Source organism: Salvelinus fontinalis, chromosome 8, assembly GCF_029448725.1.
Source record: "Salvelinus fontinalis isolate EN_2023a chromosome 8, ASM2944872v1, whole genome shotgun sequence".
Lineage (NCBI taxonomy): Eukaryota > Metazoa > Chordata > Actinopteri > Salmoniformes > Salmonidae > Salvelinus > Salvelinus fontinalis.
Genome location: NC_074672.1, coordinates 24,087,042 through 24,101,636, shown reverse-complemented (window position 1 = coordinate 24,101,636; position 14,595 = coordinate 24,087,042). Strand labels below are relative to the sequence as shown.

Below are 14,595 nucleotides of genomic sequence, written 5' to 3'. Positions count from 1 at the left end.
GTGGATATTTTCTGACTGCAAAGTAATTGCTAGAAGTGCTAGATTAAATTGTTTAAACGTTTACTTTATTCAAAGCCATGCTTTGTTGCTGTGTCATGCATTGTTTAGTGTAAAATAATGCATGTTTATTCTCTGTTTGTTTAAGGTTATCAACCTATTCCTAGTGCTAGTGCTATTCCTAGTGCTAGTGCTATTCCTAGTGCTAGTGCTATTCCTAGTGCTAGTGCTATTCCTATTGCTAGTGCTATTCCTATTCCCTATTCCTCTGTGATTCAACTACTCTATTCAACAAATCAACTATTTCAACATATTCAACAAATGGCATAAAAACCGTAATAAAACACTGGAAAGGAATTGAGTTGTCCCTTTGCATCCTTCACGGGTTGAGCAAGCCGTTTTCAAGTTTGGGCAGAGCTGAAAATAATTATAACACCTAGACAACTTGACAGTTGATAACCAACGTGGCAGTGAAGACAAAAGGATTAACGGCCTGAAGTCAGGAAAGCTGTCGTCGCAGAGAGGAGTATTGGCTTACATCTCAAAATGGCGGAGGAAACTCTTGGGAAAACAGTGAAGGAGCTGAAGCAAGAAAGAACTTTGGCTAAGAGTGCTTTTACCAAGCAAGCAAACTTCCTTAGCAGAGGTGCAAAACACATGACTAAGAGCGAACTGCGAGAGGAGTTCAAGAAGCTCACGTCGGAGGCAAGGAAGGTCAGTGAGACAAATGATGAATACAGGGCTGGACTTCTGGCAGACATTGAAGCTGAAACCGATGAGGGTGAAGAAGCTGACCTGAGCAAGCAGCAGCAGACTGAACTTGAGAAGACATTCCAAGAATGCGAAGTACGATTGGATGAGGTCAGGGGGATGATCCAGTCCAACCTATGGCCTAGATACGGGGAGGACGAGGTGAAGTCTGCAATCAAAGAAGCTGAGACCGCCTGTGATGGAGTTGCTCAAATACCTGTTATTGCTGTAAATAGAGATGGCTTCGAGCTACGGTGGGATGGTGCGAAGGCACAAGTCCAAGATGCAATCACAAGCCTAGCAGAGTGGGAGATGTGGATTCCAGTAGCAGAAAAAGAACGGCTGGAAGCCAGAATAAAGAATCTGAAAGCATTCAGAAACAACCTTGAAGCAAGGAGGGCAGGATTTCTCACAGCGCAAAGAATTGCGGAAGAGGATAAAGACAGAGGGAGAGTGCTGCAGATGCCCATGCCAGCTCCACAGCCGACACTGAGAATAAAACCAACCTGTTTACCCAGGTTCAGTGGGTATAAAAGGAATTTCCATCGATGGAGGAGAGACTGGGAGAGTCTACAGAAGCAGGGGGAACCAACAGGCTCAGTCGAAGTAAAGAAAATCCAACTCATTGACAGTGTAGATGAGAGAATGTGCAGAGACCTCCGTTTGTCTACTTACAATACTGCTGAGGACATGTTCAGGGTGCTTGAGAACAGGTATGGAAACAAGTCTACAATTGCCTTGGAGATAATTGAGGATCTGGAGAAAATTCCTGCTTTAAGAGCAAATCAGCCAAGGAAAGTTATCGACATGATCCAAACTATAGAGAAGGCACTGGATGATCTCACAGAGCTTGGAGGCACAGGGGCCATCAACAACCCTCTAGTGATCAGATCCATAGAAAGCAAGTTACCTGACAACATCAAGCGGGATTGGCTTGTCTTCATGGTTAACCCGAGGAATAATGTCACGCCGGACAATCACTTTGAAAACCTTCTTAAATTCCTGAAAACACAGGAGGAAATTCTTGAAAAATTAGAGCAGCTGGGAGGGAGTGAAAAGCCAGAGAAGAAATATGCTTGTGTGGAGAGGAGATATGCGTCCACACGTTCCACAAGGAAAGGCGGCTGTGTTGTCTGTGGAGATGAAAAGCATAGAGAAAAGATCTTCTTTTGCAAGCGTTTCAAAGAACTGAAGCCGGTGGAAAAGTTGGATGCTGTAGAAAAGCTGGGGGCCTGCAAGAGGTGCTTGGTCTGTCATGGAGAAGATGATGAATGCAAAGACACTTACCTGTGCAGGAAAAGAGACTGTCAGAAAGACCATCATTTCTTTCTTTGTCTGAAGGGAGATTTCAAGAGAAGTGACTCAGACAGAAGACAATCCAATGTGAGAAGGTATACGCTTACAGAGGAGCAGGAGGAATTGGTATCTAAGCTCTCCCCAGAGATGGCAGAGAAATTCAAGAAAGCATTCACCAACGCCACTGCGAAAACAAACTGTGTCAAAAATAATCAGCTGGGAGTGACTGAGTCAAGTGCAGTAGAAGAATTGCCAGTTATTCTAATGCTGCTCAAGGTAACTGCCAATGCAGGACAAAGAATTGGAACCCTGATCGACTTGGCATCGGACACAAACTACATCACTCACAGAGCTGCCAGAAGATTAAATCTTCGAAGTGAAAACATCACTTTAGTCGTTCATGGAGTCGGAGGAATGGGCATGAAGGTTAGAACCAGAAGATATCTCCTCAGAGTGAGGGTCAAAACGCCCATAGGCACGGAAAGAGCTCATGAGCTTATCTGCTATGGTTTGAATGAAATTGCCAACGTCCACAGAGTCATCAAACCTGAGCAACTCAAGAAGTTCTTCCCAGAAGTCAATCTAGGAGATCTGAGTAGACCAGAGAATATTGAGCTACTGATAAGCCACCGCGAAGGAAGACTTGCTCCGCAAAGAGTGAAGGTGATTGGAGACCTTGTCTTGTGGGAAGGCCCGCTAGGAAAGACTGTTGGTGGAGCACATCCAGATCTGTTTGAAGAAGTGGATATAGCCGCACACAGGTCTGAAACACACTTTGCTCGATCCATGAAAGCAACTGCTGTCAAATATCAAGAGATAGCTAAGCTGTTCACAGCTGAAACCAAAGGAACAGTTGCTCACAGAGAGTTCTTGGATTGGTGGAAGTGGGACAGCTTAGCTATCTCATTCCATCGATGGAGGAGAGACTGGGAGAGTCTACAGAAGCAGGGGGAACCAACAGGCTCAGTCGAAGTAAAGAAAATCCAACTCATTGACAGTGTAGATGAGAGAATGTGCAGAGACCTCCGTTTGTCTACTTACAATACTGCTGAGGACATGTTCAGGGTGCTTGAGAACAGGTATGGAAACAAGTCTACAATTGCCTTGGAGATAATTGAGGATCTGGAGAAAATTCCTGCTTTAAGAGCAAATCAGCCAAGGAAAGTTATCGACATGATCCAAACTATAGAGAAGGCACTGGATGATCTCACAGAGCTTGGAGGCACAGGGGCCATCAACAACCCTCTAGTGATCAGATCCATAGAAAGCAAGTTACCTGACAACATCAAGCGGGATTGGCTTGTCTTCATGGTTAACCCGAGGAATAATGTCACGCCGGACAATCACTTTGAAAACCTTCTTAAATTCCTGAAAACACAGGAGGAAATTCTTGAAAAATTAGAGCAGCTGGGAGGGAGTGAAAAGCCAGAGAAGAAATATGCTTGTGTGGAGAGGAGATATGCGTCCACACGTTCCACAAGGAAAGGCGGCTGTGTTGTCTGTGGAGATGAAAAGCATAGAGAAAAGATCTTCTTTTGCAAGCGTTTCAAAGAACTGAAGCCGGTGGAAAAGTTGGATGCTGTAGAAAAGCTGGGGGCCTGCAAGAGGTGCTTGGTCTGTCATGGAGAAGATGATGAATGCAAAGACACTTACCTGTGCAGGAAAAGAGACTGTCAGAAAGACCATCATTTCTTTCTTTGTCTGAAGGGAGATTTCAAGAGAAGTGACTCAGACAGAAGACAATCCAATGTGAGAAGGTATACGCTTACAGAGGAGCAGGAGGAATTGGTATCTAAGCTCTCCCCAGAGATGGCAGAGAAATTCAAGAAAGCATTCACCAACGCCACTGCGAAAACAAACTGTGTCAAAAATAATCAGCTGGGAGTGACTGAGTCAAGTGCAGTAGAAGAATTGCCAGTTATTCTAATGCTGCTCAAGGTAACTGCCAATGCAGGACAAAGAATTGGAACCCTGATCGACTTGGCATCGGACACAAACTACATCACTCACAGAGCTGCCAGAAGATTAAATCTTCGAAGTGAAAACATCACTTTAGTCGTTCATGGAGTCGGAGGAATGGGCATGAAGGTTAGAACCAGAAGATATCTCCTCAGAGTGAGGGTCAAAACGCCCATAGGCACGGAAAGAGCTCATGAGCTTATCTGCTATGGTTTGAATGAAATTGCCAACGTCCACAGAGTCATCAAACCTGAGCAACTCAAGAAGTTCTTCCCAGAAGTCAATCTAGGAGATCTGAGTAGACCAGAGAATATTGAGCTACTGATAAGCCACCGCGAAGGAAGACTTGCTCCGCAAAGAGTGAAGGTGATTGGAGACCTTGTCTTGTGGGAAGGCCCGCTAGGAAAGACTGTTGGTGGAGCACATCCAGATCTGTTTGAAGAAGTGGATATAGCCGCACACAGGTCTGAAACACACTTTGCTCGATCCATGAAAGCAACTGCTGTCAAATATCAAGAGATAGCTAAGCTGTTCACAGCTGAAACCAAAGGAACAGTTGCTCACAGAGAGTTCTTGGATTGGTGGAAGTGGGACAGCATTGGAGCAGCTTGCGACCCAAAGTGTGGAGGATGCCGGTGCGGCAACTGTCAACCAGGAGGCAAAGAAATGACTCTGAGTGAGGAAAGAGAGCTGGAGATCATAAGGAAAGGCCTCACCTACATCAAAGCAGATGCTCACAGTGATGAACTCCATTGGGACACAAAATACCCTTGGATTCAAGATCCAAGTTCCCTTCCTGACAACAGGAGTGGGGTGGAAGCCACCTTCTTGAGAACAGAAAAGCAACTCAAAAAAGAGCCAGAGTGGAGAATAGCATACACAGCTCAAGTCCATGAAATGGTCGAGAGAAGAGCAGCGAAGAAACTCACCAAAGAGCTCATTGCCAGCTGGAAGGGGCCAGTATGGTATGTCAGCCACTTGGTGGCAGCAAACCCGCACTCTCTCACAACACCTGTGAGACTGGTATGGAACAGCAGCCAGAAGTTTAGAGGGGTCAGCATGAATGACCTTCTGCTGAAAGGGCCTGATGTCCTCAATCCCATCCGAGCAGTACTACTCAGGTTCAGGAGAGGCGTCAATGCTGCCCTCGGCGACATTAAGAAAATGTACAATTCTGTGTGGTTGGAAGACCTGGAGATGCACCTCCACAGATTTCTCTGGAGAGACACTGAGGAGGAAGAGATTGAAGAGTATGCGATCACCAGAGTCAACATTGGCGATCGACCAGCAGGGTGCATTGCGCAATTGGCTATGAGAGAGACAAGCAAACTGCCCATGTTTGCTCACCTGGAGGAGGAACGTAGGATCCTTGAAGAGGATACCTATGTCGATGACATCCTGACTTCCCATAATGACTTGCAAAAGCTGGACCAGAACACCAAAAGTGTTGAAGAGATCCTGAAGGCAGGCGGCTTCGTCCTCAAGCCCTGGGTCCGGTCAGATCAAAGTGGGAGGCAGGAGATCGTACCAGGAGAACAAGGAGCGCAGTCAAGCACAGCACTCATTCTCCCAAACCAAATGAGGGAAGGATACAATAAAGCCCTTGGAGTTGGATACCTTGTTGAGGAGGATAGACTGTACCTCATGACTTCAATCAATTTCTCAAAGAGGAAAGGGAAAATGAGAGTCGGCCAAAATCTCCTTGATGAAGAGGTGAGAGGGAAAACTCCAAACCCACTGACGAGAAGAGAACTGCTGAGCCAGGTAGCTAGCCTGTATGACCCAATAGGCCTCGTCACACCTGCCAAACAAAAGGGTGCCATTCTTGTCAGAAAGGCGTTTCAGGAAGCTGGAGGCAAAACTCTGAACCGAGACACTTGGGACAAACCTTTGTCTGAAAATTTGAGGGAAGAAGCCATCCAATTCTTTGAGGAATACACACGTCTTGGCCAAATCACCTTTCACAGAAGCCTCACACCAGCCAACTGGATTGGAAAACCATGGGGAATAACATTCTCTGATGGGAGTGACAAGAGCTATGGAGCCGTAGTGTACTTAAGATGGGAGACCCAGCAAGGCATCAAAGTCAGACTGGTTGAATCCAAAGCAAAGCTCACACCATTGGACCAAAAGGGAGAACCAGTAAAAGCTGAAATCTGCGGTGCTGTCTATGCAGCACGACTTCGAAAGTACGTTGAAAAGCACAGTCGAATAGAAATTGAACGATGGCTCCATCTACTGGACAGTCAAACTGTGTTGGGAGCAATCCAGAGAGACAGCTATGGATATCAAACTTTCTTTGCAAATAGAGTTGGAGAGATCCAGAAATCCACATCCATAGAAGACTGGTGGTGGATCCCAGGAAGCCTGAACAGTGCTGACATCATAACAAGAGGGGCAGCCCCAGAAGACCTCCAGGAATATTCCATGTGGCAGGATGGACCAGCATTCCTGAGGAAACCTGTGAAAGAGTGGCCACATAAGTCAGCCAAAGAAATCGCTGCGTATGCCAAGGAAGGTATAAACAAACTTCGAAGGAAAGCTTTCTCGGCAGCACTGACCAGAGCGCAGGTCAAGAGAAACCAGAGTGATGCACAGCAAAATAACCCAGATGAACCCAAGACTCGGATCCGAAGATCACCAGCCGGCTCTGCGGTAACAAAACTGATTGACATCAGGAAAGTCAGCAATCTGACCAGGCTGATCCGAGTCATTGCCTGGGTTTGGAGAGCCGCAACGAGATGGAAAGAAATATTGACCAAGAATTCAGCCTCAGATAAGCCAAAGTGGGAGGACGCTCTTACAACAAACTGGAGGTACAGAGCCAAACAAGCTGTACTCACTGTCGGGGAGTGTGAGGATGCACTAAGAGACTTGTTCCTTGCAGCTCAAGAAGGTATAACCTTTCAAGATACCACTCTCAACAGACTCGCTGTTTACAGAGATAAAGAGACTGGGCTCTTAGTTTGTGGAGGAAGGTTCCAGATCTTTGATGAGGACGAAACTGCCGTACCAATTCTACCATATGAGGCATGGATATCCACTCTCCTAGCTCAAAAGGCCCATGGTGCAAATCATGAAGAAATAGCAGGCACACTCCTCCGGATGAGGAAGAAAGCCTGGGTGATAAAAGGCCGGAAGCTGGCTAAAAAGAGAGTTGACAACTGTGTGGTGTGCAGAAAGGCCAGGGCCAGAAAGTGCCAACAGATCATGAGTGACCTTCCATCCGAGCGGATAACACCAGCCAGACCATTTGAGTACACAACAGTGGACTTATTTGGACCGTATGAAGTCAAGGACGAGGTGAAAAAGAAAACCAAGCTCAAGGTGTGGGGTATTGTCTTCTGTTGCATGGTATCCAGAGCTATGCACACAGATGTTGTCAGTGACCAGTCGACGGAAGGCTTCCTACTGGCTTACCAAAGATGCACGGCACTGAGAGGGCACCCAAAGAAATTGTGGTCAGATCCTGGAAAGAACTTTGTGGGTGCCAGACCTGCCCTCAAAGAACTCTACATCTTCTTGGATCAACTAGGTAAATCTGAGCTTGAAAAGGAAGCTTCCAAGCATGGGACAGAATGGAGCTGGAAAATCCACCCAGCAGACTCCCCTCACAGGAATGGAGCTGCAGAAGCAGCTGTTCGTACTGTGAAGCGGGCTTTGCACAACCTGGGAGGAGAAGGACTTCACATGGAGTGAGTTTCAAACATTTCTCTACACGGCTGCTAACCTTGCCAATGAGAGGCCCATAGATGCAAGAACTCAAAGCCGGGAGGACTGCATAGAATACATCAGCCCAAATTCCCTTCTGCTTGGACGGATTGGACCCAGAGGAGATCTTGGATACTTTGATTTTGAAAGCTACCCATACAAAAGATTGAGAGCGATCCAAACAGAAGTTGACCGGTTCTGGAGGAAGTGGAGTCAGTTAGCTGGGCCCAATCTATTCGTGAGGAGTAAATGGCACACAACACATAGGAATGTGGCTGTTGGAGATGTTGTCTGGCTGGCTGACCAAAATGCCTGGAGGGGTCACTACAAACTAGCCAGAGTCATCAGTGTCAACATTGACAAGAAGGGCATCGTCAGAGATGTGCATGGCAGAACTTTTCCCAGCTACCCAGTCCCAACTGTGAAGCCTGCTCAAGAGAAGTCAAAGACACTCTCAACTAAAATACCTGCTACAGTTCTTCATAGGGATGTCAGACGCATCATTGTTATACTTCCTGTTGAAGAAGGAAGAGCCTGATAGCTGAAATCGAACATGCCCCAACACAGAGGTTCGTGTGACCTCCTTCGGTTCAAGAACCAGGAGGTCAAGTGGGAGGTGTTGCGTCAAAACAGAACACTCAAAACATGAGCACAATGGCAGCTCTTCCTTTAAAGACCTCCAGGCCTCAAGAGGGTAGATAACCCAAAAAACACGGGTGGAACTAAAAAATTGAGCCAGGATTTCTGGAGGGACTACTTTTACATGCGCACCTGTCAGATAAGCATGGGTATAAAATGTTTGGTCCTCAACATACACACAGCTCATTGTTCAACCCTAAAGACGCAACTGGTATGTAATGTTTGGAATTATTTATTATGTTGCATCCAGTGCTTAGCACAATTTACATGTTTAACTCTGGTAGGAGTGTTGACTTTTGGTGTGGATATTTTCTGACTGCAAAGTAATTGCTAGAAGTGCTAGATTAAATTGTTTAAACGTTTACTTTATTCAAAGCCATGCTTTGTTGCTGTGTCATGCATTGTTTAGTGTAAAATAATGCATGTTTATTCTCTGTTTGTTTAAGGTTATCAACCTATTCCTAGTGCTAGTGCTATTCCTAGTGCTAGTGCTATTCCTAGTGCTAGTGCTATTCCTAGTGCTAGTGCTATTCCTATTGCTAGTGCTATTCCTATTCCCTATTCCTCTGTGATTCAACTACTCTATTCAACAAATCAACTATTTCAACATATTCAACAAATGGCATCAAAACCATAATAAAACACTGGAAAGGAATTGAGTTGTCCCTTTGCATCCTTCACGGGTTGAGCAAGCCGTTTTCAAGTTTGGGCAGAGCTGAAAATAATTATAACACCTAGGCAACTTGACAGTCATTGTCTGTTCTTTTGAATTTTGATGTTGAGTCTTTGCCCGACAAAGTGATGTTAGGATATATAAGTTATCCTGTATGAGCTTTTGTGCTGAATACATTACGTTGTTACATGTGTCAAGCTTATGGGCATGTGGCAGCAGTGTGTAGGAGGGAGGTTCCTAGGTGTGAGAAGTGTGCAGAAGGGCATGAGACAAAGAAATGTGTAGCATTGGGGAAAGTAGTGGTATGTGTTAATTGTAGGGGTGCCCATGGGGCTGGGGGTCAGAAATGTCCTGTGTGAGAGAGGCAGGTTGAAGTTTCCAGGGTTAGAGTAGTGCAGAAGTTGTCGTATGCTGAGGCAGTGAAGAAAGTAGAGGAAGATGGGTCAAAGAGGAGGGATCCTGGGAGGAGTGGTGTGAGTAGTAGATCTGTACCAGTACTGAGGGATAGGCCATCAAGTGATATATATTATTCAGGAAGATTGGATTTTTTGCATTTACAGCAATGGTTATCAGCTGTACTGCAGGGATGGAACATAAGTTGCAGAAAATTGAGGTTGTGGTGGCAGCTGCAGAGAGGTATTTGGGTGTGCGTCAGAAGAGTTACAGGGTGTGTTAAGTGGTGGTGTCCCATCCTTTCAGGTAGTTGGCCTGAGGTAGGACTTAATAGATTTAAATAGTAGAGAAGGGTGGTGTCCTTTTGTATTATTTGTATTTTTTTGTGAGTGTAGTGTTAGATGGTAGGGTACTTGTTTAGTTATTTATTTTTTCAAGCAAAGTATAAGGGAGTTGTATTCTAGTAGGTGGCGGTAATGCAAAATGTATTGGATGCCAACCGCCGTTAAACCTCATCGAAGAAGTTCTGTATTGGCTAACCAAGGCCAGGTTTGCCACTTAGGTCCACCAGACTCTTCGCATTTGGCCGGAAGTGTCTTGTAATGAGATTAGGTTGGAGTTGACCTCTCATTGTGCAGTAAAACTCACGTTGGGCCCTGTGCAATCAGAGCAATGAGGAAGTTCATGTCGTCGATGAAGGTTTCGTAGTGGGGGGCAGGCATGTTCTCGATGGGTTTGTGTTGGTCGGCCTCTGCTGCGTCTTTGTACACATAGATGACACCGTCCTTCATACGCGCTACCCAGCTCAGGTTTTCGGGCAGGCACTTGGTGTTGAAGGGGTCCTCGCCCTCCTTGGGTGGGGATGTGAAGACTGGCAAACAAAATGGTAGCTGTTAGATACTTTCTTGGCAGTAATCATCTGTCACGAGAAACTACTGTATGCATACCCCAGACATTTACATTCACACTTTCCAGCCTATTCACTTACCTGGTTGCGCGGAGTGTTCAGGCTTAAAGGGCTCTCCCTCAATGTCCCTCAGGTACTGGGATGTGGTGAGGGGGAAGCGCTGGTAGGCCAGCCTCATGTACTTCTCTCTGATGGTCAGAGCACGGTACACACCCTTACATGAAAGCTCAAAGTCATCCATGGTCACCTATGAGTAGCGAGGGGAATGATGGAATAAGTGCCCTGTTCCAATACTTAAAAAAAATAAATGCATCCTTCCATCCCTTGAAGTAATTACTGATCTAACACAAATGGATAATTGTCAGCAAGTTGTCAGTTTACAATGGGACCAAATAATTTGATAATATTCATAAGTGGGTTATGTAGTAATGCTTAAGTTGGCAGAGGGGAAAGTGAACTACAAACAGTTTGATAAGCAGGCCCCACATCCTCCTTATGATTTCTCTCTGTAAATGTCAGAGACATTTTTTTAACTTAAACCCAGGCATCTGCTGTGGGCTCCTAGTCTCCAGTGTAGAGGGATCTATTCCTTGAGGAGGCTTCCCTACAGGAGGTCAATGACCCAGACCCAGAGACACGTACTAGCCATAGTGGTCAAGTTCACACCCAGGGCCACAAGACATTTGCTGCTATTTGAGGAGGAGAGGGAGGAGGCAGCATAGATAATGTGTTATGTATGAGTTTATGAGCGGGTCCATCCTGTTGGGTGACATATGCAAAGGGGATTTGATCTCAATAAGTCTAACCTGGATAAGAGAGAAACATAGGCTACATAGCTAAGATATAATACCCCAGAGGCGTAGTCTCCAATGATGGCCACTCTCTGGAAGTCAGGCACTTCTAGGTAGGTTGGGGTGTCCAAAAACACCTCCGCCACAGGTGCCAGCACCTTCCTGGCCTGGTCACTCATGGACGGAGGCAAAGTCATGGTGCGACACTTTTGTAGTCTCTTCTTACTGCCGAGCGACAGGGGAGGTGCGACAGACAAAGAGTGGATTTAGTGATAAGGCAAAGAGCGAGACTATATGGACATGTCTGGTACACCCAAATTGATGACATATGTCACCCAGCTGAGATGAATGGATTCGGTTCAGTCAGTTATACCGTCGTCCTGATGAGCCAATCCCAGCTAGTTAGTTTATGCAGGTTAGCTGGCTTGGCAACAACAGCAGCATGGTGCTAGTTAAAACTGGTAATATAAAGTGATATTTAGTTCAATCGGCGAGGGAGAAATTACTTGTATTGGTCACCATCTGGATATCACCGTGACATGCCAATTAAAAGTTCTACAGCTGCACCATCGAGAGCATCGTGACCAGTTGCATCACTGCCTGGTATGGCAACTGCTCGGGATCTGACCGTAAGGCGCTACAGAGGGCAGTGCGTACGGCCCAGTACATCCAGGACCTATATAATAGATGGTGTCAGAGGAAAGCCAATAAAATTGTCAGAGACTCCAGTCACCAAAGTCATAGACTGTTCTCTCTGCTACCGCATTGCAAGCGGTACTGGAGCGCCAAGTCCAGGACCAAAAGGCTCATTAACAGCTTCTACCCCCAAGCCATGAGTCTGCTGAACAATTAATCAAATGGCCACCGGACTATTTAAATTGACACCCTCTCCATTTCTTTTGTACACTGCTGCTACATTGACACCTCTACCTACATGTACAAATTACCTCAACTAACCTGTACCCCAGCACACTGACTCGGTACCCCCTGTATATAGCCTCGTTATTGTGTTACTTTTTACTTTAGTTTTTTTGGTAAATTTTTTCTTAACTCCTCTTGAACTGCAATGTTGGTTAAGGGCTTGTAAGTAAGCATTTCACAGTAAGGTCTACACTTGTTGTACTCGGCATATTTGACAAATAAAGTTTGATTTGATTAGCTAACGTAACGACAAGCTGGTGCGAATGACCAGTGCAAAGGTCTGTTATCGAAGTGCTTCCCACTGGGCATCTGTATCACGTCGCTGGCGGTAGCTAACGTAGCAAATTTCTTCCATCCCACTTGATTATTTTTAGAGTAGGATAACAGCCTACACGAGAAATAACTTGTAATATTGGTAGTAGCCATCTGGATGTCACCGTGATTGTCTACTTGCTCAATGGGGAGCGTTGGCGCTGCAAACTGCAACACAACAACACGCTGGGGACCAGTGTTGCCAACTAATTTTCAGGGTAAGTTGCTAGAGGCAGGTTGATTTGTTGCTAAATGCCGTTGTGATGTCATTGCGTGAAAACGTAAATCTGCGTCATTACGTAGAATACACAATAACGTTACTCAAATTGACTGGCCATCTCGGCAAAAAATATGATTTGACATTTGTTCAGGTACAGACTCCCACTCTTTTCTGTACTTCTGGCTGTATAGTTTTGATTGAGACATGTTGATTGATGTTGTAAGTTATGTTCAAGATCAAACATTCGTGACCAACTATATTCATTGGGTTTGGCTCGTCGAACACGTACTACTGCTGCTGCAGTCAGCCAACAATGATTTGCAATTTACTGAAATTGCTGCTGCCTGTGCACGAGTTGAGCGCCCGCTGCTGACGTCACTCACAATGTACTTTTGCAGCCAGGCACGTGTGTTGTGACTGAGTGTGACAGAGTAAATCGTTTTTGTGTCATTTAGAGGGAAAATGCATGCATTCTAGCGTTTGAGTCACTTTTCAAAAGTTGCTAAAAGTTCCAAATACATTTTTAAAAGTAGCTACATTTGTTGCTAGGTGCTGTTTGAAAAAAAGTTGCTAAATCTAGCAATAAAATTGCTACGTTGGCATCACTGCTGGGGACAGGGTCCTTCGCTCCCGCTTGCCGAGCACTGCTGTACGGTAGTAAGGATGGGAAAGTAGCTAGCTAGTAGCTGGCAATATCAGGCCAGTGTAACATCTAAAGCACATTTATAGGTAGGGATTTTCACCGAAAATTTACAAAGAAATTATTAACGAATAGATTGTTGTAAAAAAAAAAAATGTGCTCTGAAAACGGAATGATTCTAAACACTGTCTCAAGTCCCATCTTCGGCAGACAAGTTTCACATTCAGGCTGAAGTTTCTAGCCACAAGCGTCGGGTGGAGTCATTAGAACGACTGACTGAACTGAATTTGTTCGTCACCATTCAAGCACAACATGGAGCTTGTTGTAGTCCTAAAAAATGGAAACGAGTTACCTCTGGTTCGTTCAGCCATTCCTATGGTTTTTGAGATAAACGCCGAGGTTAACACAGGCTTAGGAAATCTTATATGTTTTGTCCTTTGATATAAGTCAGTTAACATGACCTTTATGAATTATGAAGCCTTTGTGCTTAACGTGTTTTTAACAATTACATACATGCTTCAAAATTCACAAAAATGTACGTTATCTGATGAAGATGATCATAGAACAAAAGTTATAAGATCTCCTAAGCCTGTGTTTACCACAGACCTTATTTTCGGCATTTATCCAAAAACTAAAAAATGTTCAACAACCATTGTCGGAGTTAGTGCCTACAAAAAAGACGCTATTACTATTGCTCTCCATACATTTTGGGGACTGGGCGTGTCCTTATCACCTCACCCCTGTTATATTGACGAGGTGACCACTCTAACATTGGAAATACATGTCCTCAAAGATGGCAGGCAGGCGAGATCAGGTGGTACCATTCTAGCCAATGAGAGGGCAGATACGTGTGTGACCAAAAGTCACAACTATTTTTTATTTTCACACGTGTATATATATGTGAAACGGGAGCCTAGCCTAAGATAGGTCTTATGTTGCCCTAGATGGCCTGCCCATGGAACTGTATGTACAAGGTTGAGAACAAGTGGTCTACAGATAAATGGCACCACCAACTTCCTGCCATCTGCCTCTGACCCAAGGTAGAGTATGTGGTTGTCTACCGTGTAAATCCCCCCACATGAAGACTGTCCCCAGCTAAGGCCTTGTCAAATAAACCTTTCAATGTTGCATCAGACTTCCGCAGTGTAGCAACATTTTGTGGAACATCCCATTGCACCTCTAACCCAGACACATCAGCAACAGGTACAGGGGTTCCCACATACTTCTCAAGACTCCGCTGGCGGCGTGACTTTCTGGGCCCTTTGGTTCCCCCCTCGCACAGACTATCACACAAGTCAGGCAGAGGTTGTAAACCAGCTTTGGCCTGGGCACGAGTGACAACTGAACATCAGACTGGCCAACTGACTGCTCATATAGCTGACCCCC

General features: G+C 45.3%; 1 protein-coding gene across 1 annotated transcript in view; it reads right to left on the bottom strand.

Annotated features, from left to right (window-relative positions):
• The window catches only part of LOC129860908 (AMP deaminase 1-like), a 44,317-nt gene that overhangs the window by 12,204 nt on the left and 17,518 nt on the right, over nucleotides 1-14,595 (bottom strand). Inside the window, exons 3-5 of the mRNA XM_055931812.1 lie at nucleotides 11,176-11,341; nucleotides 10,407-10,572; nucleotides 10,067-10,289 (exon numbers count right to left, since the gene is read on the bottom strand). Of these exons, the coding sequence (XP_055787787.1) occupies nucleotides 10,067-10,289; nucleotides 10,407-10,572; nucleotides 11,176-11,341 (555 nt within the window). The remainder of the gene's footprint in view (nucleotides 1-10,066; nucleotides 10,290-10,406; nucleotides 10,573-11,175; nucleotides 11,342-14,595) is intronic.